This window comes from Coniosporium apollinis (assembly GCF_000281105.1).
Source record: "Coniosporium apollinis CBS 100218 chromosome Unknown supercont1.41, whole genome shotgun sequence".
Lineage (NCBI taxonomy): Eukaryota > Fungi > Ascomycota > Dothideomycetes > Coniosporium > Coniosporium apollinis.
This window is the reverse complement of record NW_006913303.1, coordinates 242,743-269,976: the sequence shown is the minus strand read 5'-3', so window position 1 is coordinate 269,976 and position 27,234 is coordinate 242,743. Positions and strand designations below refer to the sequence as shown.

Genomic DNA, 27,234 nt, shown 5'->3' with positions numbered 1-27,234 from the left:
CTCCCAACCATCCTCCGTCTCCCAGCAGATCGGGAAGACCGGGTCATGAAGGTTTGCGGCAAATGGGCGATAGATATCGGCAAAGGCTTCCTAGGCCTCTTTGCCGCCCTTGACGACCGTGCCGTCGGCTTTGTGCAGCGTGAAGTCGTCGGTGTGCCAGTCTGAGTAGGGCGTGTCGAAGGCGCGCGAGTCAACGAGGTTGCAGTATTTCTCGTGCCAGGCCATGACTGGGTGCTCGCGCGACTTCTCCCAGCCGTTGTCGAGGTATCTGATATAGCAAGGCTTCGTGGGGAACGACATTTCGATTGACGATAGTCGTATATGACTTATTGACTGAGACGTGGCAGTTCGGCAGTGTCGAGGGCTTGAGACAGTTTTTGAGGTTTTTGGTTGAGAGGTTCAGCTTTACTATATAGGCTACGGTTTCACGAATCGTTAACCAGACAATCCAAAAGCCACAGCTGCAGTCATCAACGTTTGAAGGATAGCTTACCCTCTGGGACTTGCCTGCACCACTTGTGTCAGCTACACCGTTGGATAAGAGGTAATCTGTTACGTCTTCGAGCATGGCTACCACGTGGAAGCTGAACGCTCTTGTCCAGTCTGAGCTAGTTCGCGGGACGGTGTGGAGGTTTCTCGAGCCCGACAGGGTATATGTGGTTGCAGAGTGGTCGCGCTGTAAATTCAAAAGCTCGTGATAAAGAGTAAGCTGAGCAGAATTCAGGGCCCACGATGTTCAGCTGTCAAGCCATTGACCTCTTGGGCTCTTGGCGTTTCCAAACCCTTCCCACCTGCAATCAGAACTTAGTCCCTGTTGTATGATACTGTTTATTTAGCTTGGGTAGGTGGTTGTCGGGATTCCAAGGGTTCAGAAACAAGCTGCCATCAGTTATTGTAGCAATGATCAAGCACCTCTACATTTCCCGAGAACAACAGCCTAGAAGACACTCTAGCGATATAGTCGGAGGGTCTCCAAAGTCATCGCGGCTAAAGCAACAGCCAGCACCCTTAGTACTGGTATCCGGATAGTAACAGCCACAGCTATTGCTGTAAGGCGTGGTATTAATGTTATTGAATTCCCGGCCCGATTGCCTTGGTCCAGGCGACGACCCAGTCCGCAGACGCGTCAATTCCTCAAGCACATCCAATCTTATGCACTGTCAGTGACGGCAATGCTAGAGCGGACTTTACCCTAGAAACCTGTGTAATCGCGCATTGCGGAAGGTAGAAAAGCGCGGGAAAGGTTGACCGGAACAAGAACAATGCGTCTGCTTCTGCTTTCACTCCTCCAGTTTCTGCATTCGGAACATACGCAGAAAAGAGCGCGATGAATGCAAATGCAGTTGACCCTAGCAACAACAACTGCTCACAGGTCAGCTACCAGGTCCTTGACGCGGCCATGTCTCTGAAGCTCGATGACGGTTCATGTATTCGATGATGTCAAGACAGTCTTCCATCTTGCGTGAGATACCAGCATGACGGTCCGTCACCCCAACTGCCAGGCTACGGTCATACTTGTTTCGAATGATGTTTTGTTGTAGCGGATCTCAGCTCCCTACAGTCTGCGCATCTAATTCTGGAGTGAAGGGGAGCAGCCCATTACATGGCTGTCGACTTTTAGCCTTTCCGAGCGTCAAAAATTGCTCAAGCTGGTGCTCGGAAAGCTTAAAGAGCCTTCCTGTCAGGGATGCATGGATGTATTCCTAGATACAGGGGCACGATAGTCTCAGTTTGGCCATGAAGGACCCGGTACTCTCGAAGCCGCATAGGTGAGGTATGAGGGACTTGTACATACTTCGTCCCATGAACTGCCTCGGTCAAAGGTCATAACGCCTCTGAATATCTGGGCTTTGACCTTATAACCCACGATCTCATGCGCTCTTTGTCGCTATTGCATCCAGTTCTAATACTGTGGGTGGTATAACTTCGTAGGTGCCATTGGAGGTTCAAGATCCAAAATGTGAAAGTTGCTGAAGATTTCGACCGCGAGGTTATAAACAATCATTGCGATGAGCTCCACAAGACACGGTTTGAACTCATGAGAGCTCAGAGCTGAGTTCTGGTAGCCTCGTGCAGCCTTGACGGTTTATATATAGCCTTGATCAGCATGGTCGGCGAGAGAATATAGCGGAGTGTCTAACCTTTGCGTCCAATAAAAGCGTGTCTAGCTGTAACTTGTTCCGGAATGCCCGAAACATTCCAACTAAGGCTTCACTAGTTTTTTTACGGGTCCTCTCAATGCCGTATCCCCGGGTATACATGGCGACACGAACAGTATTGTCGAAAGTTGGTACGCCATCGATCACTTGGCCGAGTACCTCCTCAGTCCTTGCAAAGTTAAGATAGCACGAACACTCTGCTCGAGAAGACGTGCATGTCGAGGTTCGAGATGCAGCAAAGCTTAACTATTCGCAGGCTGCAACGCCGGACCATCTGCTCCAACATTATGTCTCATATTCGTCAAATACTTCGAGATCGCAAATCAGAGTCTGGATGAATATTTCTAAAACGTCCTCTTCGGTGGGAGAGAGCGTGGATACATGTTAAACTGCAAATAACCACAGTGGAAGCAGCACATCATGCAACGATCCGTTGAAGGCCATTTGGACAAGCTCGTTCCAGCTATATTGGACGCTAGGCAACATACTCGCCACCTTGTTAAACCGGATACCTCGGATATGTCAAAATGCTTGCAGCGTAGAGGGATGCGCGACTACGTGAGTCTGTGCAGAAGCGCGGAAGACTTCTACTCACCCGCTGATGCTAAGGGTGGAAAGCGGCTCATGACAGTTGGGAACCCACGTTGGAAGACCTGCAAGAGGGGAGCTAGGGCAAAACCTGGGCTGGGTATCAATATTAACAAGCGAAAGAATATCTAATGAGCCGTATTATTTAATCAGTCCGCGGGTAAACTCGGTGTAGACTTTAGTCGCAGGTTCCACGTAATCTGGGCGCATATTTAGCGGCAGCCTATCTATCTGACATGTCTCTTCAACAGGTTAAGCAGCGCAAAGATTGTATCCCGTGGATCGGAAGCTTAGGACTCGTCCACCTCTAATAGTACATTCTCTTGCCTATCGGAACCCCCTTCATCCCCTCGCTTCACGCCCTTGTGGCTTCCCACTATGTCCGCCATTAATAAAAAATTAGCTGAAGCTATAGGATTGGCATCTCTAGAAACCGAACAACTTGCTGAGAACGAACGACACCGTTACCTTACGGAAGGTGAAGTCGTCAAGGGACGGCTTACTAATTAGAGCCTTGCATCCCATCTCTCCTTGACATCCTTTATATACGCTTCACCCAGATATAACTACCCATAGCAATGGCACCTGCACCACTTCAACGCTCAAGCAAGGAAACGCAATCGAGACCAATGCCATCGGAACCCGAAGCCGACGGCAATACAATTATAATGAACTCGCCAGAACCGTTCAACATGGCCAAACAACCTCTTATAGCACCCCCAAGTCCTCTCTTCCGTCTACCGCGCAAGCTTCGCGAGAATGTATACACCTATATCATCACAGCCACCAATGATATCTAGTGCGCTCATTAAGCGCTAAACATCACACCTTCCCTCCTCCGCACCTGCCGCGACATCTACGCTAAGGCTACACCCCTCGCTTCCTATTCTCGCATCCTACCGACGTAATGATGTTCCGCGTCGTAACCTCCACGGACTCCGAAGGGATAACCGACATCTTCCTACGCATCCGGGATAAGGGCACCCGGCTATGGACCGCGTACCTGGGTTCTGCCGACAAGCATCGGAGCCTACAGCCTAACCTCCCACACCTAAGATCCCTGGTGCTTCTGTACCGGACTACTATGTACTGCCGCAGATTGGCGTGCTCACAGCGCAGCAGAACGGCGGCGGAAACGGACAGCAGGGTGGGCAGCAAGCCCAGTTGCCGCTGGGGAACCTGCCGCTCAACTTCTTCCCACCGCAGCTGGCGCAGTAGCTTCAACGACAACAGCAACGAAAACAACAGCACGTCCAAGGCAACGGACCTCTACCTCCGAATCTTCCTCCACACCACCATCACCATGCTCACCACCACCGTCATCACCCAAACCCCGCACAACACAACCTCCTAGACCCCCAACAACCTCCCAACTATCCCCTGAGATTGACGCCTTCTTCCGCTTCCAGCACGACCCCCGCCTCAAAGACCTCTGCATGAACCTCGGAGGCCGCGCGCACGCCGAGTCACGCGTCTACGTCATCCACGACGTGCCGCGCGAGGAGGTACGGCGCATCGTTGACGTATTCCCGGAGCAGCCGGTCCTAGATGGGAATGGGAATACGCGGACGAGACAGCCGAGGAAGATCTGGGAGGTTGATGTTTTCGTCAATTTGAGCGCTGTCGAAGCGGTAGTTGGGGAATATAAGCTTGGTGACGATTGTAAGGGGAAAGGTGGAAGGGAGTGGACGGGCAAGGAGGAGAGAAAAAGAGGGCTTGGGGTTGGCATCGTACTGGTCTCCACCGGCGCCGCGCATTGGCAATTCAGACTTTGGCGTCAAAGTTCTATAGGAACTCTCTGCTTACTGTACTGGTGGTGCTTTCAGTTTCCTCAAGAGTTCTGGGTGCGGATTATCATGGCGAGATTTACACGCCTCAATGCGGTTGGTCACGTGCTTTGCCAAGATCGCTCTCCACAACCAGCCCTAACAATGCCCATTCGGTATAACAACGACCCTCAACCTTCTTTTTCAGTTTCCTCCTAGTCTACGGCCCTGAAAGTCACCTCCCCTTTCCCTTCCTCCACACCCACCACCAAACGGGCCCCCTCAGAAGCCAACCCCTCACGCTTCTCTCCTCTCCCGACCTGGCTCCCCTCCCTCTCCCATCCCGCTTCCCTCTCCCTCACCATCTCCTCGGACAAGCTTAACAACTCTTCAAGCTCCCCGTACCGCCACCACCCCACGCTCATCTTCTCCTTAACCCTCAACACATAGTCCCTCCCTACCACACACCCGTCCATTCCGAATGGCCCCATTGAAGTACGACTAGCATCTACCATAAGCTCCATGGCATTGGGGTCGTTATTCATCGCGGCATTGAGCGTCTCTAGCGAGACACCTCTAGCCGCTTTACGCAGAGCGTCCTGAGGCGTGACCCCCGGTCTGGCGCCCTCGGACCTGAAACTGCACGTAACGCTATGCGGCTTGCCGGGGTACAAAGTGAGGAAGCCGTCCTTGTTCGCCCGGCAGAAGCGCAAGGAATGGCCTCTGAATTGCCCACTAGCTGATTTGGGATTCCGGACTTCGCCGGTGGCGGCGTCGATGAGGACAGTACAGTGCAGGGGGCGGACGAGAGAGGTTCCGCGCACGCGGATTGTGAGGGGGGAGGTGGAGTTGTGGAGATGGAGGGCTGTGGTGAGTTGGGGCGGGGTGGAGGAGGTGAAAGGTGGAGAGGTGGTGGATAGGGTTAGGGAGATGGTTATGGAGGGGGTGGTTGGTACTGTTGGTGCCGGTGGTATAGAGGAAGATAGCTCGGAGCGAAGGGACTCCGGGTCCATAATTGCCCAGGTGAGTTGGATACAGTGACTGGGAAAGCCTGAGCAAAACGGAAGAGCGGTATATTCGGAGGCAAGGAAACTGCATGAAATGCAGGAAACAGCTCTCTACGACACCTGACTTGCCAATCCTGCTGAATCCTACTGAATGACGTGATGAGGCTGAAACAAGCTACACGGACAAGCCCCAGTACTGTGCCGCTCTGCCTGAAGGAGCACCTGAAGAAGTCTTGCAGACCTTGGAAGCGGCACAGCGGGAAGCACGAGTACAGTAGATATGCCCGCGATTCCAACCCTGGAGCTGGGCTTAGACGCCTGCCAACCGTTACGCCCAATACTGGTTGGATCATGCGGCACTTGAGACAAACCGTGCCTCTTACCCTACTACTTGCTGCAATTTTTTCATCATTCAAAGCAGATGCGGCGAGGCTCAGGATTCCTCTTATAACTTCATCTTGTCGCGCGCGAACTCTTAACCTATTAGCAGTTGTCCGCAAACGGTCCTAATGTTGGACGTCTCCACACCAACAAAGCTACGGCATGTAGTATTCTCGTCTAGACGGTCCTTTTCCTGCGCGCTGAGCTGTAATTGTCCACTTCATTCACTCACTCTACCCGGTGCGTATAAGGCAGACTTCTAGCCTAGTGTCCTTCATAACTATGGATATCTTGTTTTGCGAATCCATCGCGCTCCCGAACTGTTTCATCCAAGTTGCTGCCATGTCTCCCACCAACACACACTGCGGTGATGAAGAGCTGCGCATCCTCCGTGAGGCTGTGGAGAGTGGTGTCACTGAGAGGGGATAAAAAAGATGGTTCTCCTCCACCTGGGATGGTCTTCTCAGCAGTACTGTTCCCTCATTCAGTCCTCTCATTAGGGACTTTTCCTAACAATCTAAACAATCATGAAGTCTATCTATTGTATCGCTGCGCTGGTCAGCGCTGCATGGTGCTTGCCAAAAGCCCCGACACCTGCACTCGTTCACCTCGCGAAGCGCACCGATCCCCCACTTCTTGTATTCGATCCAAGTGATGAGGACGCCGTCACAAAGAGGGACGCTCTTCAAGCAGCATTCAGCGACGTATACCAGCTCGCCGCGACTGCTGTAATCTTTGCAGATACTATGCGGGACATCTATAGGAAGTACTTCCCAGAAGACTGGATTCCCGAAGTCATCAAGGTATACCAGCGCATCATCTCCGATCAGGTGAGTACACTCAATTCTTGTTCTTTCTTCTCCCGTTGTAATCAAGCAGAGCAATTTCCATCCCTTGTATCGTTCGAGCGCAAACTGATCTCACTATCTCACGTCAGGATGTGACGGTTGGCGATCCCGTCCTTAGTAGATTCCTAATCGCCAATGTCGACCGGAACGCAGGGACAGACAACGACCTCTGCGCAGAGGGGGCAGACGGATACACAGACAATGAGGTGACAGATACTGTGCCACCCTACGAATACGCTCAAGCCTACTTCTGCGACAGGACATTCAATGAAGTCTTCGACGCCGACGAAAGCGGACCCGTACCACGGATCACGGATCTCACATGCGAAAGCTTCAAGTTCGACGGCAGATACAAGGTCACCGACGAAATGGATTTCATTGGCTCGACAATCTTCCACGAGATAATGCACTTCAACCTAGTCTCGTCGGCTGCTTTCTCCACGACACCAATAACTGAACTAGGCCCCGGCAACGACTATATCTTCGATCGGGAAGATGGATATGGCCCGAAGTCCGTCCGAGATCTTTTCGTAAACAATCCTGATCTGACGAGGACGAATGCAGACTCCTACACATGGGCTGCAATGGAGGTCTTGTTTAGCGTTCTGTGCGCTGGGCCACTTATCGATCAGGGTGGACGTTTTGACCCTCCGACTGAAGATTAGGGCATATTTGATTATTCCGAATGCTAGCAGGAATGATTATCTTACTTTAGAAGGTGTTTCCCTTTTATCTCTATAGAAGATAGGATTATTAAATGAGTATTAATCGCTATGATATTGTTCTCTCTAGATTCTAATATACGAGCAAAAACACCTTTGTTTCTTAAATACCTATTTGGAGCTTGCTTAGTAGCGCGATCGTATTACTGGGCCGTCATTCATTTTGCGAAGCAGCGTTGATGATGATTTGAGGTACTTTGTGCTTCAGGATAGGCCCGAATGTTGCTGTTAAAGAGCTGTCGAGACGAGAGCTCGAATACATAAGACAGCTCTTAGCTGATATACATGGCGAATGCTGTGGCTTCGTTCCAGAGGGTGGGTACTCACAATGGTTTGTGCTGGGAGCGTGAAGGGGATTAGAGTCTGTTCGGTCACGTGATTCATTCTTAGGCACTCCATGTTGGAAAAGTTGCGCAACGCAGTCGACCGAGTTCCACGAAACTGTTCTAGGTTACCGGCCAGATATTGCGTCTGATGATGTGTTCCATGTAGGCACTAATATAGAGGTTGTTCTACAACGCGCGTTCAAGACCATCCGCAATCTAGAAGTGCGCCGCACGGGTGTGGCGTGTCTGTGAGACGTGTGCAAGAGATTGACGCTACAACAATGTATCGCACGGTGATCTCATGACGGTATATTCGAAGCTTCGCTTCACTGCTCGTATGTATCTCACTTCCCACTCATTAAGAACCGTCGACAGACCCCTTCCCACAGCAGATCCCAGCCTTCCTCTCCCACCTCCTTCTCCGCAATTTTCAACAGCCTTCCACGCCGGATTCCTTCAAGGTAGCCCCGGTTTCCTTCCATTCGCGTCCCGTCGTTACTGATGACAAAAGCCTTCCCCTCCTTGGTGTCCCACTTAGCCCAGGGCTGCTGACCGTACACGAAATCAACGATCTTAGACCTCCAGTCTCGGATGTGCATCTTGTAGTCCTGGCTCAAGCGGTCCTCGTATGCACCTAGAAGGGCTACAATATCCCACGTGTGGGTGGCGAACTTGCCTTTCTCGAGCGGTCCATCGAATGGATTACCTAGATCGAAGAGACTGAAGTATGTATTTGTGCGGCTGGACTCTGCGCCCAGGGCTTCGCTGAGAGCGCCAGCAAAGAACCCTATGTCTGACTCAAACTGACAGATCTTTCTGAGTGCTACATCGTCTGCGTCGTCCGCCGTGATCCCATAGAGGTCCAGCAGCGCCTGAGGCTCCTTCAGAACATCCTTAGATATGCCGATGAAAGACGTAGCGTGATCCTTGCGCGATGGGTCTTTGGACATCATGTTGTATGAGATAGCTCCGTCGAAAGTAGCCGAGCCGACAATCTGAGCCTCCAGCCACGGCACCTGCGTCTTCGGTTGCTTCCGCGTCAGCAGCATGGTCGGTTTATCATACGGAAGAATCTCGCTGCTGCTGCATGGAGCTCCGACGAAGCTCAGGTCTCGGATCTTAGCCACATCGATGTTGATCATGTCTTTCGCGATGTCCTCACTGGAGCGGTCTGAAGTGGGGATGTCGAGTTTCTGAGCCTGTTCCAAGATGTTGTCCTGGTGCTGCTGCGGCGTCTTAGAGGGCATCGTCACCGGGCTGCCGGCAAAGATGATGCTGCGCTTGTACAGAGGCGTTGGATTGCCACTGATGTTGTGCAGACTCAGACTCTCTCCTCCGGCTGACTGGCCTATGGCTGTAATGTTTTCCGGATCACCGTTGAAATCTGCAATGTTATTACGGATCCACTCGAAGCACCGCAGTTGGTCGTGCAAGCCGTTGTTGGGTGGAATGAGGTTGAAAGCTTCTGAACTGTGAAAGAAACCTAGTGCACCCAGTCGGTAGTTGGCGGCCACGAATACTAGAGGCTTGGACGCTTCCAGTGCTTGCGTACAGAAGGTGAGCGGCGAGTAGCACGGTCGTGTATGGGCTCCCAAGAAGAACGCCCCACCATGGAGAAACAGAAGGACGGGCAGTTTGGTGTCCCGATGGAGGTGGTCTTTCGGGACAGTGACGGTAAGGTTGAGACAGTCTTCATCCTGGTGGTCCTCCTCGGGCAAGCCGTCAGTAGGGAACTGGTTGGACTCGGCATCCATCTTCGCGCTCCCTAGAGGCTGTATGCTCGACGGTCCATCCCGGGTTGCATCGAATGCCTGTTTTTCAGTCAATGTCGGGTCAAAACAAACATAAGTAGATCCTCCCGTAAGCATTCAGGGCAAGATGTGTCCAAGACAAGGATGGTCTCCCGACAACGGCCAAGGAGGTATGGTGTCCTCTGATAGGGTTGAAAGCATAGCCGCACCTCTCCAGGCGTTTAAGAGAGAGCTCGGGAGGCCCTTGGATGCGAAGTGGAGCCAGCTAAAGCTTGAATGAAGACCGTGCTTACTTTCTCCGCCGAGTTTTGAGGCTGTAGCTTCTTCGCAGTCGTCGATCTTCCAAATCGTTGGGAGATATGTGCATAAGGCAGGCCCCGGAATTGAGTCAATGCGCCGACATTGATGCCTTTGATCGATCCTAGAAGTGAATGGTGGACTGTAGAAGTCATGTTTGATCTTTCGGACGTTGTGCTGACCAAAGGTACGAGAGATATTGCAGAGCGCTGCTTCTCGGGATTTGAAGGATCTTGGTTTGTAATTCAGACAAGATATAACACACGAAGATGTTGTATACATCTAAGGCTGCTTAAACCTCGAGATACCCGCGCGAGGTGCCAAGCCCTCGCCCAAGAAGAGGCGTCATAGACTGGGTCACGTGGAGGTACCATGACACGTTCGCGGTTCGTCAACCGAAGGCTCGTAGCGCGTCGGACTCAAAAGTTTTGCGCATGAACTTGAAAGATCGAGCTGAGATGAGCTGAATCACGCAAGTCGCAACCGAGATATTGGTGACTGACTGAAACGAAAAGCGAGGCCTGGTATCGTAGCTGGGTAGGCGGACTCATCACTGCAAACCTGAATGCTGAAAACAAACCTACCAGACATAACAGCAAAAGGGTTGTGAAAATGACTGTGACTGAGAATGAGAAGAGACTCAGAATCTAAGTCCACGAGGAAGACCTGGCGTAAGTCGCTAGAAAACCGAGCTCCGAACACGGTGCTTGTAGACTTCAGATTGGAAAACTCTCCTAGGGCCAGGACAACTAGCAATAGTATTCGCGGCTCGTCAGACCGAGTGCTAACCTTAGGATTTTGCAATGATCGCGCTGTGCTTTTAGTAGTGATTCAGGGTTGAGTATCAGGGGGGTTCAGGATATGGCTTTTGTTGTTGTTTGGCTGTTGACTTGTACGAGGCATCACCGGCGACTCTGTGAACAGACGTAGGCCTCCATCCTTCAGCTTGCTCAGTTCAAGTGGCTTTGTAGTAAGCAGATACTCAACTATGCGGTAAGAGGAGGCTCTGGATCTGAGCGATGCCGTTGAAAGCCAAGCCTTCAAGACGGGAACTTTCCACGGTTCGCAAGGGAAGGTTGGGCCAAGCGATCTGCCGGGAGATTGGCGTGATTGCATTGCATGATTGGCATGACGTCGCCAGCGGGAATCTGACTTTTCGATCTGCCGTCCGGAGGCACCTCCTCATCCCGCCCTGCGCCAACGATTCATTTATCTTTGCTCCCTCGAAAGCCTCAACATCATCATACACCTATCACCTCTGCAATCTACCTCAAAGCGAGTATTCGATTCACTCCGCCATGTCAGGAGCACCACGCGGTGCCGCCGCAGATTATTACGACCAGTCCAGCAAAACCCAGTATTCTGCGCCGCAGGGTCCTCCACCAAACGGTCAACAATTCGGACAAGCGCCGCCCCAGTACGGACAAAAGTACAGCAATGGAACAGAAGAAGGCTACACAGTTGCCAATGGCGAGAAGCCGTCGTTCGAGCAGGCGTTCAAGCTGCAAGGCCCGAAATACCACGACATCTGGGCTGGCATTCTACTCATCCTCGTCTTCATTGGCTTCGTCGCCGTCTCCGCAATATCAATTCGCGGCTACGCCCTGACGAAGGGCTTCAATGGCGGCGGTATTTACGACAGCAGGAACACGTTCGGCCTGGATACGAACACTCTTGTGCTCTTCGTTTTCTGCCTGCTTGTGGCCTTCGTCCTGAGCTATGGCTACATGTGGCTGGCCCGCGCATTCACCAAGCAGTTCATATGGATTACGGGGATACTCAACATCATATTCGGGCTTGTTACGGCCTTGTACATGTTGTCGAGGAGGTACTGGTCAGGCGGGATTGTCTTCCTAATTTTCTCCATCTTCACCATCATCTGCTTCATTTCATGGATCCCGCGCATCCCTTTCAGCGTCCTCATGCTGCAAACGAGCATCGACGTGTCCAAGAAGTTCGGCCACGTATACCTCGTATCGTTGATCGGAGGGATTGTTGCAACAGCTTTCGGTAGGTTCCCAGACATCTGTCAAGGTTACACAGTTCCGTCGCTGCAGGATTCAGTTGCTGACACTACCAACAACAGGCGCCTGGTACTCCGTAACGCTCGTGGCCGTCTACGTAAACTTCTCGCCCGGCTCCAACCCCGCCTGCTCCACTGGCGTTGGTAGCTGTAGTAGAGCCACCGTCATCGGCCTCATCGTCTTCATCACCTTCGCCATGTACTGGATCTCCGAATGGATCAAGAATACCATCCACACCACCATCGCAGGCGTCTACGGGTCCTGGTATTTCTGCTCGCACAACTTCCCCAGCAACGCCACGCGCGGCGCGTTCAGGCGGGCGACGACGTACAGCTTTGGCAGTATAAGCTTGGGAAGCTTGCTGGTGGCTATCATCAATATGCTTAGGCAGGCGTGCTCGGTTGCGCAGAGGTCGGAGGGCATGCAGGGGAATATGGTCGGGTATATCGCTTTTTGCGTACTAGGGTGCCTCATTGCGGTGCTGCAATGGGCTGTGCAGTTTGTCAATCGCTATGCTTTCTGTCACATCGCGCTGTACGGAAAGCCTTATATCAAGGCTGCAAAGGACACTTGGAAGTGAGTAGCTTCGTTCGAGCCCGGAAACGTCAAGATTCGCGCGTTTGCTGACCTGAGCTCAGGATGTTGACACAGCGCGGTATCGACGCCCTTGTAAACGAGCTATTGATAGGCCCGGTGCTCACAATGGTTCGTTAAACGCGTGCGGAAACTGCTACAGTTATGTTGCTGACAAAATCTCAGGGCGCCACTTTCATCGCCTACGCTTGTGCCCTGCTCGCCTACCTCTACCTCCTCTTCACCGGGCCAGAATACAACCGAGACGGCAGCTTCACGCCCGTCGTCGTCGCCTTTGCCTTCCTGATCGGCCTGCAGATCTGCAACATCTTCACCACGCCATTGAGCAGCGGCGTGGAGACCATCATGGTGGCAAGTGCGTGGGATCCGGAGGTTCTGATGAGAGATCATCCGGATCTGTATGCCCGGATGATTGCTGTCTACCCGAAGGTCCAGCAGGCCATCCACGCTTGATCCAATAGGTTTGCACTTGTACACGGCGTTCTCTTTTTTCGCTTCATTCGGCTTGTCGGTATTGGGCTGTGTACGTTGTAATGCTATTCCTGGGCCAAGGCACGGACTGATAGATGGTATATATACCCCATGGGCGGAGTTTGAGCGGTGAGGATTAGCATCACGCGGGGTGGCTTGAGCTACCCATGGTCCGAAATCGGGAGAGCTATCTGTACACCGCAGCTATGTGTCATCCATGGTTGTGATTGAATGGCCTTCGTCATTGGCTCTCTGAGCCTCAACCACAAGGGCTGTAAGTGTTGATGCTGTACAGATGCGTCTGGTCAATATGATATGGCTTGCTGGAGGACTCGTCTCAGATAACATGTGTATATCAATTTCGTCGATGGCAACTTTTCTGTATTCGCAGGGTCACAGTTCTTTAGTCGCACTTCAGACAAACTAGTCCGATCTACAGGGTCTTCAGCCGTCTGCGTGGCGGATCTGGACTCTCTCGAGCAGCAGCTGGTGCGGCGTCCAATAATACGGGTTAACTGCGGCCATTCGCGCGGGGCACGGTTCAAGGGTCTCGCAGAGCCAGCTCATACAAAATCACCCCGCCTTTTCCACCTTCCAATTCTTTTCTTCTTCCACAACCATTGTGCTCTTTTGAATCCAGCAACCAGTATCAGCAAGTATGTCCTCTCGATAGCTACCTAACAGCTTGTCGTCTCGTTTGGCTTGCTGTGAGCAGTTGATGCTGACATTCAAGCTTCGTGACAGCTCGACTGCCCCACCTTGAACCGTCCCGCTTTGCACCGGTCACTCAGATCCAGCCCAGAACTCAGAGAACTTCCCCGGCCACCATGTCTTTCGAGAAGAAATCAGTACACTTCGGCGGTGGGAACATCGGTCGCGGCTTCGTAAGTGGAGGCCCCTTGCAGTACAACGTCATACACTTACACGATCCGCAGGTTGCCGAATTTCTTCACAAATCCGGCTACGAAGTCGTCTTCGTCGATGTGATGGACAACCTCATCAAGGCTCTCCAGGACGCCCCCAGCTACACGGTCACCGAGATTAGCGACGAGGGCGAGAAGACCTTCACCATTGACCACTACCGGGCCATCAACAGCAAATACAACGAGGCTGATGTCATCGAGGAGATCGCCACCGCGGACACTGTGACCTGTGCCGTTGGACCCAACATCCTGAAGTTCATCGCTCCGGTCATCGCTAAGGGTATTGAGAACCGCAAGCTCGACTACCCGATCGCGGTCATCGCCTGCGAGAACATGATTGGCGCCACCGACAGCCTCCGCGGCTTCATCGAGGGCAAGCTCTCGGACGAGACGAAGAAGAACATCGACAGCAAAGCGCGCTTCGCCAACTCCGCCATCGACCGCATCGTGCCCCAGCAAGAGCCCGACGCCGGCATGGACGTCAAGATCGAGAAGTTCTTCGAATGGTGCGTGGAGCTGAAGCCGTTCGAGGGGATGCAGCGCCCGCAGATTGAAGGCGTGCACTTCGTCGACGACCTGCAGCCGTACATCGAGCGCAAGCTCTTCACCGTCAACACGGGCCACGCGACGGCGGCTTACACTGGCTACAACCGCGGCAAGCAATACGTGCACGAGAGCGTGGCCGACAAGGAGATCCACGACATTGTGCGCAACACGCTCAAGGAGACGGCCAGCCTCATCGTCAAGAAGCACGGCATCAGCACCGAGGAGCAAAACGACTACGTCGAGAAGATCGTCAAGCGCATCTCGAACCCGGCGCTCAAGGACGACGTTGCACGCGTGGGTCGCGCACCGCTGCGCAAGCTGTCGCGCAAGGAGCGCTTCGTCGGCCCCGCCGCGGCGCTCGCTGAGATGGGCGAGTCGGTCGACAACCTCGTCAATGCTATGGAGATGGCGTTCCGCTTCCAGAACGTCCCGGGCGACGAGGAGTCTGAGGAGCTGGCTAAGACCCTCAAGGAGCACGATGCCAAGGCCGCGACGAGCAAGATCACCGGGCTGGAGGAGGATCATCCGCTGTTCAAGCGGGTTGTTGAAGTTGTCGAGAAGGTACAGAAGAGCTAGGTGGTTCCTGCTGCTGAGAGGGCATGCGGGCTGACGAACGGTCAGGTGCAAGGGAGTAAGGGGAAAAGTAAGATGTGATGGCTCATGATCGCTGATGAGATGAAATGCACTCAGTCTGTGCTGCTTGATGCGGACCGTGTAGTGGGCGTTAAGCAAGCCCCGCTGCGGTCATAGAATTTATTCGTAGTATGAGAATTAGATTGACCTACTGTTGCTACATTATGTAATATCCCGCCCATGCTCGGAGGTTGTAGAGATGCCTTACGATGCTGTCAGGCAGCGATGGAACAAGTCACGCTGATGCCCAAGCGTTCTGACTTTCCTGCTCACCGTGCATCCGTTCCACAGCACTACCTTATTCGCTATGAAGAGTACATGATGCCATTCTGCCATTGTCTACCTTAACACCGGTGTAAGTCAAGCGACTCTCACCACCTCGCACACGATCGGCCCGATGGGAATACGGAGCAAACGGCGTCTCCTGCATCAACCAGAACCTCCAAACCTACTCATTCCATAAGCAATTACGATTCCACGGAACTAGTGCATAGAGACAAGGCCAATTCGCCTACCAAACACGTTGCTGAGAATACTTCCAATACTACCGAAATGTCAACAGCTTTACATGTAAGCACTATAATCCTACGAGAAGAGACGTAAGAGGGCTTTTCAACTCAAATACTTCCTACTACCATACTCTTGCGAGCAGGAGTTTAGCTGGTTGTCGAGACAGCCCCGGCATCAACGTTAGCTCATAGGCATCTCGACACGCCAGGTTCTCGCTCAAGCAGCGATTGTGTAAGACAAATAATCGGGCTTGAAGCCACTTCTCCATCTCACCACTGCGTCCGCTTCGGCGAGATGTCTCGCAACTCCACTTCCCTTTGGAAAACATTGTCCGTCTCGGCTACTGCGTTTTCAGAATACTGGGCGTGCTACAGATTGCTCGATGGTAGGAGCGACTCACCCTGTTGGCTCCATGCCGGTGTGGTCACACTACCCGACAGATACTGTCGCAAAGCCATCGTCCGAACTCCACTTTTTTGCGTGAACCTAACCCTGGACACTCGTATCATGGAGTCTTCGCGCCGGCTCTCACGCCGATACGCTTCGAGTGTCTTGCGATTCTGGTTCCGAGAGAAAACCAACCAGGCGGACAGTACAAGAAGGGTCAGAACGGTAGCGACTGTCCAATAAAGCCAAATCCAGCGGGAGACGACTGAAGGTGCAGATGGCTGGAAGTTGAAAAAGGAAGAGGAGAATAAGGTCTTTGCTACATTAGTGTCGTGTATACTTGGAATTACTATTGGGGGCGCTCTACTGACCGCTGTAAAAGTCGGGGGGAGGAACAAAAGAGTTACAGCCGCAATAATTCGCATATCCGTACTATCGCGACGTGTAAGAACGGCAATCTTACGGCTCTGGTCCGCAATCTCCCGCGAAGCATCTGCGGATTCAATATGTAGACGGCTGTCTTTCTGGCCTATGAGGCAATACATCTGATCGAAAGAGCTGTTAGGACGGGCCATATTGTCTCTCCAAATTGATCGACTATACCGTTTGTATCTGCCCTTGCGCGGAAGCGTTCGTATACATGACTTTTGATTCAATCCCCTGCAACAGTTGCGCAATAAACCCCAATCGCTGGTGACAGGCCTCCAGGAGTTCAGTTTCTTCCTCATTCTGTGGAGCTTTTCCTGGCTCGACGCTCAGCTCCATACTTTTTATGGCATCAATGAAGCGAAACTGGGTCTTGCACACAGCAGCAATACCTGCACAAGCATCAGACAGAGCAGTCAAATCTCTCGTGATATCGTCCAAGTCGAGATCATCGCGGTCATCGGTCAAGCTCGGCTTGTCAACGTTGCCGAAACCATGAGAGCCGGTTGCATAGCGTATCTGCAGCAGACTGTTGCGGCGGTCTTCGGCGTCACGCGTAACTGTATCGACGGCTTTGTCCATTATTAAACAGGGGAGGAGCATATGATAGCCTGAGGGATGTGGAGAATCTCTCAGAGACTGCAAGAGCATCTCGACCTCGTCGCTGCGAAGGCCGAGCACTATAGCATTGGTAATATTGGTGGTAGAGTCGTGAATCGCTGCGAGGCTGTATTGCCAAGGCCCGCTCAGATTCGTACGCAGGAGCAGCCCTTTCGGGATTTGAGCCTGCATACGGGTCCATATCGACTAGAATGGATGCTTACCAATCTTTGTTTTGGATCCAGTAAGTCTAAACGAGGTTGCGATGGGGATCTGGCGGCGTATGGACCTGAGAAACAATGACGGTATCTGCCATTTCTCTAGAATGGCTTTGAGCGTGCCGCTAGAGAGTGGCAAAGGCCAGATATTGCTGTCCAAAACTCTAGGACTACATATACTAGGTTCATGAGTTTTTCTGCTTAATCGAACCACGTTGTACATTCTTACAGCAGCCGTAGACCCCCAGCCAGCCGCGGCGCGCTCGTTCGAGTTACATGTGACTGTGAGGTGGCTGGGGTATCCTGTTGCAGTTTTAGTTGATTTGTGCAAGATTACTGACCGATATATATACAGGTTGCTGCAACCAGTCCTGTACTTTCTTCTCCGATATAGTGTTTTCTAAAAAAGCTCTTTTCTTGGTATCCTGTTCGACGATCAGAGGATGTAAGGTAATTCTTGACGGTGGATCCGAGTAGCCCTCACAATAGCGCCATATATCTCCACAATGCGATGCCCCTCCTTCGGTGAGAAGTTTGCTTCATCGCTGAGAAGCTGTTCATGTATGTCTTCGTCCATGAGAGGACGGGGGAAGGGGTAGTTATGTGCCCTTTCTAGAGAACAGGAAAGTACTCGTGAGAGGATAACATGCAATGACCCATTGATAGTTAAAGAAGTGGAAAAGCTATACACGAGTAGAACTGACGAGATAACGCAAGGCTGTATGATGATGTGGTGCAGCTTGCAAGCCCAAAAGAGGTTCTGTAGTCACGTGCAAGCCTTCCTTAAGCGACTCTGATCGCGATAAAAACATGCAAAACAGGCAATCACCGTGGTACCAGAAGTCGTGGGACACTTTCCGGTGGAGGTCGTGTCAAAAGTGTCCCACGACTTCTGGTACGTTGTTTGAAGGGTAAGACGAGAAGACATCTTGACTGCTCATGGCTACGAGAAACGGATCCTAGAGGATTCTTACGGTAGCGCGCCTTTCATATCAACAGCGTCGCTTGGACTGCTTCTTGTTGATATTCAGCGGTATCATGACGTTCGAATGAGTTATGCAGAGGTTTCGCAGTGATGTGTCTCATCGGTAAGTGGCGAATGGAGCTCTGGACCCTAGCTCTGGACTGGGCTCTCGTCCCTCACATTTCTTTCCCATTTGGTCCGACTGTCTCTACTTATAAATGCCATCTGCATCTACTCTTATCAGAATCCCCTTAGTTAACCCGGAATTACACCCTACTCTCTCCCAATCGCTTCTCCGCAAGAGCTACGTCATACCTCTTTCCCCCTCCACAACCATGTCTCTTCCACATGCCAAAGACCCCGGCCACCCCTACGCCCAAACCACCAACATCTCCTTCACTTTCCACACCCAGCCTCCCACCTCCACGCCCTTCGGCTACGACTACTTCCTCTCGCTCCCGTCCTCCTACGACGCCGACACAACCAAGCAATGGCCCCTTGTCCTCTTCCTCCACGGCGCCGGCGAGTCCCAGCGCGGACCCAACGAGTCCTACGCGACGCTACGGCACGGTGTGCCCAAGATCATACTGTGCTACGACAGGCTGAAGGATGGGAAGGAGCCGAGTGTTGAGATCCCGCTGGCGGCGCGGCTGAGGAGGAAGAACCCGAATAAGGGGCGTGGGAGGAACGATGGGGATAAGAGCGTTGTGCCTGTGCCGGCGGGGGTGTGTGAGATTGTGGCGGAGGAGTTTATTACTGTAACGCCGTCGCTGGATATGGGTATGTTTGGATTCCTCCTTCTCTTCCCATCCAGCCTAGTCCCGCCATCCGAGTTCCACCATTCCGCTCGACACGACCGGGCTTGCAACCTGGAGAGGTATCTTTGTTGACACGCCCACCCAGACAACGGCTACGGCTGGAACGCCCACACCCTCTCCGCCCTCCTCGACGAGCTCCTCCCCCTTCTCCGCGCCGACCCTTCCCGCGTCCACGTCACAGGCTTCAGCATGGGCGGCTACGGGACCTGGGCTCTCGGCCTGCACTCTCCCGACCGCTTCGCCTCACTCGTGCCGATTTGCGGCGGGGGCGACAGCGTTCTAGCCAAGAACATCAAGCACGTGCCGCAGTGGGTGCATCATGGGGAGTTGGATGATATCATCCCGATTGGGGAGAGCGTTAAGATGGTAAGTGCGTTGGAGAGGGCGCAGAGGGGGCTGGATGGGGTGGAGAAGGTCAGGTTTACGCGGTGGGAGGGGTTGGCGCATGATTGTTGGACGGAGGCGTATAATCAGGTGGAGCTTTGGCGGTGGATGCTTGAGAAGAGGAGGCCGAAATGAGGAACTGAGTCAGGCGGTCATCTGCTCGAGCTGACCATTTGTCCGGTTGAGTTGACGGAGAGTGAGTGTTTGGGGCGGGAAAAGGGGGGGCCAGGGCGAGCGGGAAGCTTCAGGTTGCAGCTCTTTTGAGGTGACAAAGGCGTCATGCGCTTGAAGGAACGCGTTGTCCGGGCCATTCCTCCACACTTTCCAAAACCGCAGAGTTAGCGGACCGACACAACTTCTAAGGTCTTTGAAATACATTACCCTGGGCACCGAGACCCCATTCTTTAGCAAACTTCACAGTCACCACTATCGGATATCTCATATGGCGAGGAATCGTGAGGGACCTGAAGCGTTGAAGGAATAGCATGACGTCGATATGAGGCTTCATACCGTCACGTGCAGAAAACTGCTCATGTCGCCTTTACGTATTAATCACAATCTCCTGGACAACCGACCGTCTCATTTCCACCTCACTGACCGACCTTGTCTCTCACTTCGCAAGTTCACTCCACACAGTCTGGAAGAAGGAACTACATCTGACGTCGACTGCGTAGCAAGAAATCAAAAGCCGTCGCTTCACTGGATCAGAGACCAACTCAGAACAACCTGGAAGCGAATCTTCCGCCGCACGTCGTAGTCGGACAGGAGCAAACAACAAGCCCCGAAACTTGAAGGCTGCTGACATCAGCACTGCGAGGAATCATGAGCGTTTACGCAAAGAGCAAGCATGGGGGCCGAAGGGTGTGGCAGCCTCCTCAGATGACCGATGAGGAAAGGCTTGCAAGAGAGAAGGCCTGGGCGTAAGTGTTGTCCTGAAGCGTAGCCCCAGCTCTAGAGCTTCCACCTCACTGGAGCCTTCGCGCTCACCGAAGGCGCGCTTTATCAGACCTCGCGTGAGATCAGACAGACGGAAAGCTAATCTGTTCGGCAGGTCAACGATTGTCGCCCCAAGCAACCAACCGGAACCGAAGAAACGCGTTCCACCACTCTCAGCGAACTTTGTGCCTGCGTCCGCCCAAGCAGCGCCTTCACCGACTTCCGAGAGCCGTTCGGCGGCGGCAGATACCGTGATGGAGAACATCCTGACGGCGGCCGGAGCGTGGGAGCGTGCGTGGCGGCAAACTCAGAGCGCCAGCAGCCGGTCTCGTGGACAGACGACTCCGTCGGTTTCTACGGCATCCCAGGCATCCCACACCAGGACCACATCCTCATCCTCGTCCGATACGGCTTCGACCGTAATTGAGACGGGCGACAACTACGGTCCCAGCTTCTCAGCTGCAGTGCCTCAGAAGCCCGGTCCGAAAGTTCAACAAGCGGCTGCTAAAGAAGCTGTCCCAGCGCCTGGTACCCCACCGAAAGCAGCTGCACCTCTCGAACCCACCACAGTCCTGGAACTTGATGGAGTCTCGAAGCTCCGTCTCACTGACGAAGCCCATGGAGCGCAGCAGACGACTGGGTCGGCACGAACACGGCTCGCCTTGTTGGAGAGTCTTGAGAAGCTGGGCGAGCAAGCGCTCCGCAGGCGATACACGGCTGGTAGTGTCCAAGTGAAGGATGGCAAGCCCGCAGAACAGGAGAATTCTCACGGAAAGGGTCACGAAGAAGTCGAAGAGGATGCGCACTCGGAAGACAAGGACCACGCGAACCAGCCCTCGAAGGACTCGCCAGACACCCCCGCTCACCCGCTGGGAGACGAAGCCGCCAAGACGTCGCTGACCACCTCGCCAACCACTTCGCCGATCGCTTCGCCGACAAAGTCTGATTCGAGTGGCGAAGTGATTGTGTTCAAAGGTCGCCCAAAGGCTCGTGTCAGAGACGCTGACGATGAGCCAGCTTGGGTCCCAATTCCCGAGGGCTCGAGTTTGGCGTTCAATCCCGATTATGAGAAACAGAAGAGCGGAGTCATAAGGTCCTACCTCTCTACCTGAGCTGCAGCTAGAGCGGGTCCGCATGGAAACCTGAAAGCTCAACGATACCTCCACAGGGCCATCGGGGTTATCGAGGTTCCCCGTGATTTGAAAGATTTAGATTGGAAGTGTTGTTTGAAAGATGAGGTGGGCTGTCTGCGGTAGTCTCCACTGAGGCGCGACACTTGCACGGCTTTAGTATTTCCCCTTGTTCTGAATGGGTTAGTCGGGGTCGCTTCCCCTCGTGGTTGGATATTGCTTACTTGGCTGGCTTTTGACTGCCTCAGTATGCCGAAGAACTCTACACCGCTTGCTTCTGTGGCGGTATGCTCTTGAACATTGCATGGAACTCTTGTGTTCCCTCTTTCATTGCCTTCCGTGCAGCCAGCGCTAGCATAGCATACCGAGTTTCGCGTCCCTAGTGCACTGCCTTTGTCCCGTGCTTGGTGGAAAGGTCTCAGGTAGTGACATACGACACTGTCCATCAGCTGCTTGCCTAGCCTTTACCTCACATTCGCTCCCGCCATGCAGTCTCCTTGGGTTGACCACGCTCCACCAGCAGCACACTGTCAGAACATGCCCCCATCTGCGGTGGTAGAACTTGCAGCCACTACAGCGTTCTCCCGTAGCACACCAGATGAGGCCCTCTAGCTTTTCCACGCCCGGACGCCAGCTCAATCAGCTCCTCCACCAAACCCCCGCTCCCAGCCCTACCTCCCGGGGCGTCCGCCCACACCCTCCACGACCCTCCCATGCTTAACCCATCGCATCCACGCCTCGTCTTCTAGGACTCTTCTTCAAGCCTCTTTATCCACGGTCCGTATCTTCGGCATCGCCCTTGCCAACTCCTCCTTATCCCGCTCCGTCGGCGCCATACCAAGGGCTTCTTCCGCCTTGTCCGAGAGCATGAGCGCGACACTTGCGTAGCCCATTATGCCGAGCCCCAGGAGGAGGCGGGTGCGCGGGGTGAGGTTGCGGTAGGATCTGGGAGGGTGGGGATTAGCTCGGTTCTAGATGGTAAGAGGGGAGGTTGTGGCGTGAGATGGGTGCTTACTGCCACAGAGACATAGTTTTGGGCTGGATCGGGAGAGAGAGCAGGTGAAGTTGGGGGGAATGGTGTGGTTGTAGCTGGCTTTGCGGTGAGTTCTGAAGGAGGGCGGAAATGCGGCGGGCCGTTTCCCGCTGTCTGTGGGCGGAACTGCAACGCCCACCTGCATAGTCTGCAGCATCGACATTCAATTTCAATCTCGGTCAACAAAGTAGCGCGAGCAACAAGAATATCAGAGTTGCATACGCACCGAAGTCCTTGGATCGAACACAGATCCTGGAAGACACTTTGACTGCTTAACCGTTGTCGCAGACGTCTCATACTTACTAGTAGGACCTGCAATCTGGCCGCCTTGTATGGAAGCGTCGTCTGCATCCAGACCACTCCAGTATCGATAGAATCGAGACCCTTCCAATGGTCTTGCAAGAGCTGCTCACCCACCGCTCCGTCTGTTCCGTCTGTCCAGTTGTACATGGTTTCCTTCAGTCCTTTCCCTTTCAGTCATGCCCCGTTTCCGCCGTCCACGAAACCCGAATACCACGTTTAAGCTCGTAGCTGCTGCCTTCATCTTGATCTTCTATCTTCTCTGGACTTTCTTCCACTCTGCTAGTCCAGACTCAGCCAAGCCGAACCCTAAGCTGCGGCCGCAAATCCAGCATGAACCATGGCGTCAAGCGACTCACTCCCTTGCCGACGCCCCAAAGGCTGAGCGAGTCAGAGATGCCATGCGATTCGCATACAAGAATTACAGGGAGCGAGCCTGGGGTGCTGACGACATCCTTCCCGTCTCCGGCGCTGCCAGCCAGAACGGCTATGGCTGGGCCGGCTTTATTGTCGAATCCGCCTCCACGCTCGCGCTGATGGGGTTGTGGGACGAGTTGGCGGAATCAGTCGACTTCATCACCACCAAAATCGACTTCGCCCGTTCAAACAAGCTGGTCGATCCCCATGAAGCAACGACACGCTATCTTGGCGGCCTGCTAAGCCTCGTCGACCTCTCAAACGCAGGCCTCGTTCCGGAAAACATCGTCTCCCAAGGCCAGAAAGACAGCCTTCTCCGCCAAGCGCTCGTCCTCGCCCAGAAACTCCAACCAGCTTACGACACACCAACCGGCATGCCCTGGCCCCTTCTCGACTTCAGCGCCAATACCGGGCACCGTGACCCCAGCGCACCGCAATACGAGCATCCCGCCATCTCACCCAGCCACACCGCCACGCTCCTCGAAAACCGCGTCTTAACCCGCCTTACCAATGATCCAACCTACCTCTCCAACGCCACCCGCGCATGGTCTCACCTCGTCTGGTCGGCCTACGAAACCGCACTCCCCGGGCTGCCCGACGGACTCATCGACATCGTCACCGGCGCGCCCATAGGGCGAGGAAAAGGTTGGGACCATGCGTACCACTCCGCCCTCCTCAAAGCCTCCATCTTCTCCTCCGGGGATGGCCCAGATCGCTACGCACCCATTTACCTTACCCGCTGGCACGAGGCCGCACAATCGGTCCGCCACGCCCTCGTCTCGCGGAACGCGCCTGCGGCAGAGGACGGCTACGCGGGCGCGCACCTCTTCCTGGGCCGCAAGTCCGACACGGCGTATGTCAACGGAATGGCATCGGGCACCGCGTGCGCCGCGCCTGGGACGCTGCTTCTCGGAGCGCGGCACCTCGCCGCCACCACTGGCACGAGCTCCAACAGCGACGCCGACGAGAAAGGCGCCTCCCTCGCCCCCCTCGCCCTCGCCCTCCTAGAAGGCTGCCACCACATCTCGTCCTTCTCCGCCGTGCCCGGTCTCGCGCCTGGGCAATGGCGCTGGATCCCGAGTCCAGGGACGTGGATGTCGCGGAATGCGTCGTTTGTGCCGGAGGGCACGGAGGAGTGGGCACAGGTGAGCAGGGCTGGCGGATGGGTCCCGCAGGAGTCGGGGGATGGGGTTCGGGTGTTGAGAATAGGCGATGCGAGGGGGTATGCGCAGAGTTTGTTTTATGCGTGGCGGGTTACGGGACAGAAGAGGTATCGGCGGTGGGCGTGGGAGGTTTTTGAGGCGCTTGAGGAGAGGTCTAGGGCGGAATTCGGGTTCGCTGGAGTAGCGATTGGTTCGAGTGGAGCGGATACAGGCGCTGGGAAGGCTGAATGGGTAGACGAAGCGGAGGGTGCGGCGGTGAGGGAGATATTGATGTGGCTTTGGTTGATCTTTAGTGATGTCAAGGCTGCGAGACTGGAGGAGTGGGTGTTTAGTAGCGGCGGTCATCCATTCAGGGTGGGATCGCAGTAGGCGGAAGGAGGTGTGTATATGGGACGAAGGAGTCGTTTAAAAACCGCAGTTCGGCGGTTGTCGTTGCAGGCGTAACCTCGCTGGTTTGCGGCTCCCGTAGGCTGGGGTTTGAGTATAAGTCCCCCAAGCCATGTTGAACAGCGCTGTAAATAGTACCTTATATTTTAAAGTGCACTCTGGCCTCCGACCCTCCTGTCTCTTCGTGAAACATGCAGAGAGTGCTTACCGTGTATTGCACAAGACAACCGAGATTTTCCCACGGTCCTAGACCGACCTAATCCTCGACTCCTTCGTCATGAGTTAGTTTCGAAAAGCCATCACACCCTCCACACCGCATCCGCCATCTTGACCACCTTCGCCATCTCGTCCACATCATGTACCCTCACCACATCAGCCCCACCCTGCACAGCCGCCGTAACCGCAGCAGCCGTGCCCCAGCTCCTCTCCCTCGCCTCCTTCACACCCGTAATCTTCCCAATAAACCCCTTCCTGCTCGTCCCTACCAGCCACGGCAGGCCCTGCAGTCCCTCGTACTCCCTCAACTCGCCCAGCCGTCTCAGCAGCTCCAGGTTCTGCGCCTGGTTCTTCGCGAAGCCGATGCCGGGGTCGAGCATGATGCGCCATCGCCGGATGCCTGCTTCTTCTGCTGCGGCGACCCGCTCGCGTAGTTCTCTGCCGACTGTCTCTACCACGCCGTCGGGGTAGTCGGTCAGACGCGTCATGGTCTCTGGCGTACCGCGCATGTGCATCAGGCAGACCGTGACGCCTAGCTTTGCGACCGTGGGCAGCATATCTGGGTCCATAGTTCCAGCCGAGACGTCGTTAACGATGTCGGCGCCGGCTTTCACGGCTGCTTCGGCGACGGCGGCGCGGTAGGTATCGATGCTTACGGCAACGCTGCGGGCTTCGGGAAGGGATTTGATAAGTTGAATAGCTGGTAGGACACGGGCGATTTCTTCTCCTGCGCTGATGGAAGGCGCATGGGGGCGGGATGATTGGCCGCCTACGTCGATGATGGTGGCGCCGGCGGCGATGTGAGCGAGGATGGTTTCGCGGAGGGAAGTGAGGTTGGTGGGGTTGTGGAGGCCGCCGTCGGAGAAGGAGTCAGGCGTTACGTTGAGAATGGACATGACGTGGGTCTTGCGGGCGGGATTTAGTGCTGTTATGGGTGGGAGAGAGGGTGAGAGAGGCGTCACAGTCGACAGTTTCTCTGGGACCGGCGGGAGGCGCTTGAGATGATGGATGTACTGGTCAGATTTGGGGTGATGGGTGGTTGGTATAAGCCTTCAGCGGGTTAGCATTGCCCTTTATTTCAGTAGGCGGAGGTCTCACTCGCAGAGAGGACGAAGCACGAATTCCCGTTCCAACATCAGCGGGTGAGGCACCGTCAAGCGTTCGCTCCTGACGGTCTTTTCACCATAGAGAAGGATATCAAGGTCGATGTTTCGCGGGCCTTTGTCAACGACCTTCACCCTGCCTAAGGCGGTCTCTATTGCTTGTAGTCTGTCAAGCAATTGGAAAGGCTCTAGAGATGTCCGCACCTGCGATCCTGTCAGTGTTTGCCCAGGAGTTTTCGTCGCCTAACTGAACAGAGCACAGGATAGCTTCCGCTTACCTCACAGACACCGTTGAGGAAACTCGCTTGGTCAGTGACGTACATAGCTTGGGTCTCCCACAGGCCGCTTGTCCGGAGTATGCGGATATCGCCTTGCTTTTCCATCTCTCTGCAAGCCATCTCGATCCATGCGAGTCTGTCTCCCAAGTTACTCCCCAGCGCTATGTAGACGAGGGTCCCAGCTAGGACATTCACTGATGATATTCGACAGCTCTCTATCGAACCTTCAGTTGTTTGCGTTTCGGAGCGCTGGTCTTCCTCGTGTGGAGACTGAGGCGGCTGCGGCCGCTCGGGCCTATTACTCGAGTCTCGTGCGCTCTCGACTTGCATCAGTACAGACTCCGTAGGTTGATTAAGTGAAGCCGTTGGCTCTTGCCGGTGCTGAACTAGAGTGGCGAAGGCTCTCCCCCTATGCGGTTGTTTTTGGTAGCGAAGTGTTGTCTGAGATCGCCGGGGAATTAAAGGCGAACATGGCTTGAGATTAGATATTGTATTTTGGAAGCTTGATAGAAGAGCTGCCGACGGGCTTCCCTGCTTCGCAAAGGCGGCTCCGCGGATGATGCTTTCCAAGCGAAGCATCACTCCCTGTACTGGTTCGAAGGCTGGTTCACTGTTCGTTTTGCGGACGGTAGAACGCATACCACTGAAAGAATCGTCCTCATGCTGATGTGACCGACCCTCTACGTTGGACAATACCTCCGGAAAGAGAGGTCGTGTAATTGGGTAGCCCGGTTTTCCTTGATCGATACCAACCGACGAGGCTAAGATGCTACAGTCGACAACTTCTGCAGGTGTGTTTTCACATGTTCTGTCTTTGCTGAAGAAAGTTCTCCAAGGCAACAGGCTTTCGTGGTCATCAAATTCAAGCTCAACACGAGTGAAATGTTTGTCCAAAGCGAAGAGCTTCTCAAACGACGACGATAGTAGC

The 27,234-nt window shown here is 54.0% G+C and overlaps 12 protein-coding genes across 12 annotated transcripts; 6 read left to right on the top strand and 6 right to left on the bottom strand.

Annotated features, from left to right (window-relative positions):
• Positions 1-90: 90 nt before the first annotated feature.
• W97_07551 (uncharacterized protein) lies at positions 91-300 on the bottom strand (the record flags this gene model as incomplete). The annotated part of the gene is made up of 1 exon (XM_007785420.1): positions 91-300. One exon carries the CDS (start codon positions 298-300, stop codon positions 91-93), a length of 210 nt encoding a protein of 69 aa, XP_007783610.1.
• Positions 301-4,728: 4,428 nt separating this feature from the next.
• Positions 4,729-5,526, bottom strand: W97_07550 (uncharacterized protein; the record flags this gene model as incomplete). Its single annotated transcript, XM_007785419.1, has 1 exon — positions 4,729-5,526. One exon carries the CDS (start codon positions 5,524-5,526, stop codon positions 4,729-4,731), a length of 798 nt encoding a protein of 265 aa, XP_007783609.1.
• A 902-nt stretch (positions 5,527-6,428) lies between these two features.
• On the top strand, positions 6,429-7,414 carry W97_07549 (uncharacterized protein; the record flags this gene model as incomplete). The annotated part of the gene is made up of 2 exons (XM_007785418.1): positions 6,429-6,731; positions 6,839-7,414. 2 exons carry the CDS (start codon positions 6,429-6,431, stop codon positions 7,412-7,414), a joined length of 879 nt encoding a protein of 292 aa, XP_007783608.1.
• A 727-nt stretch (positions 7,415-8,141) lies between these two features.
• Positions 8,142-9,551, bottom strand: W97_07548 (uncharacterized protein; the record flags this gene model as incomplete). Its single annotated transcript, XM_007785417.1, has 1 exon — positions 8,142-9,551. One exon carries the CDS (start codon positions 9,549-9,551, stop codon positions 8,142-8,144), a length of 1,410 nt encoding a protein of 469 aa, XP_007783607.1.
• Positions 9,552-11,143: 1,592 nt separating this feature from the next.
• W97_07547 (uncharacterized protein) lies at positions 11,144-12,916 on the top strand (the record flags this gene model as incomplete). Its single annotated transcript, XM_007785416.1, has 4 exons — positions 11,144-11,855; positions 11,932-12,445; positions 12,508-12,574; positions 12,629-12,916. 4 exons carry the CDS (start codon positions 11,144-11,146, stop codon positions 12,914-12,916), a joined length of 1,581 nt encoding a protein of 526 aa, XP_007783606.1.
• Positions 12,917-13,761: 845 nt separating this feature from the next.
• W97_07546 (mannitol-1-phosphate 5-dehydrogenase) lies at positions 13,762-14,979 on the top strand (the record flags this gene model as incomplete). Its single annotated transcript, XM_007785415.1, has 2 exons — positions 13,762-13,818; positions 13,870-14,979. The coding sequence occupies 2 exons, from the start codon at positions 13,762-13,764 to the stop codon at positions 14,977-14,979; spliced, it is 1,167 nt and encodes a 388-aa protein (XP_007783605.1).
• Positions 14,980-16,530: 1,551 nt separating this feature from the next.
• W97_07545 (uncharacterized protein) lies at positions 16,531-16,941 on the bottom strand (the record flags this gene model as incomplete). The annotated part of the gene is made up of 1 exon (XM_007785414.1): positions 16,531-16,941. One exon carries the CDS (start codon positions 16,939-16,941, stop codon positions 16,531-16,533), a length of 411 nt encoding a protein of 136 aa, XP_007783604.1.
• A 1,535-nt stretch (positions 16,942-18,476) lies between these two features.
• On the top strand, positions 18,477-19,478 carry W97_07544 (uncharacterized protein; the record flags this gene model as incomplete). Its single annotated transcript, XM_007785413.1, has 2 exons — positions 18,477-18,921; positions 19,045-19,478. 2 exons carry the CDS (start codon positions 18,477-18,479, stop codon positions 19,476-19,478), a joined length of 879 nt encoding a protein of 292 aa, XP_007783603.1.
• Positions 19,479-20,165: 687 nt separating this feature from the next.
• Positions 20,166-21,391, top strand: W97_07543 (uncharacterized protein; the record flags this gene model as incomplete). Its single annotated transcript, XM_007785412.1, has 2 exons — positions 20,166-20,263; positions 20,395-21,391. The coding sequence occupies 2 exons, from the start codon at positions 20,166-20,168 to the stop codon at positions 21,389-21,391; spliced, it is 1,095 nt and encodes a 364-aa protein (XP_007783602.1).
• Positions 21,392-22,167: 776 nt separating this feature from the next.
• Positions 22,168-22,438, bottom strand: W97_07542 (uncharacterized protein; the record flags this gene model as incomplete). Its single annotated transcript, XM_007785411.1, has 2 exons — positions 22,168-22,354; positions 22,425-22,438. The coding sequence occupies 2 exons, from the start codon at positions 22,436-22,438 to the stop codon at positions 22,168-22,170; spliced, it is 201 nt and encodes a 66-aa protein (XP_007783601.1).
• A 483-nt stretch (positions 22,439-22,921) lies between these two features.
• On the top strand, positions 22,922-24,691 carry W97_07541 (uncharacterized protein; the record flags this gene model as incomplete). The annotated part of the gene is made up of 1 exon (XM_007785410.1): positions 22,922-24,691. The coding sequence occupies one exon, from the start codon at positions 22,922-22,924 to the stop codon at positions 24,689-24,691; it is 1,770 nt and encodes a 589-aa protein (XP_007783600.1).
• Positions 24,692-25,008: 317 nt separating this feature from the next.
• W97_07540 (uncharacterized protein) lies at positions 25,009-26,426 on the bottom strand (the record flags this gene model as incomplete). Its single annotated transcript, XM_007785409.1, has 3 exons — positions 25,009-25,975; positions 26,024-26,232; positions 26,307-26,426. 3 exons carry the CDS (start codon positions 26,424-26,426, stop codon positions 25,009-25,011), a joined length of 1,296 nt encoding a protein of 431 aa, XP_007783599.1.
• Positions 26,427-27,234: the final 808 nt, after the last annotated feature.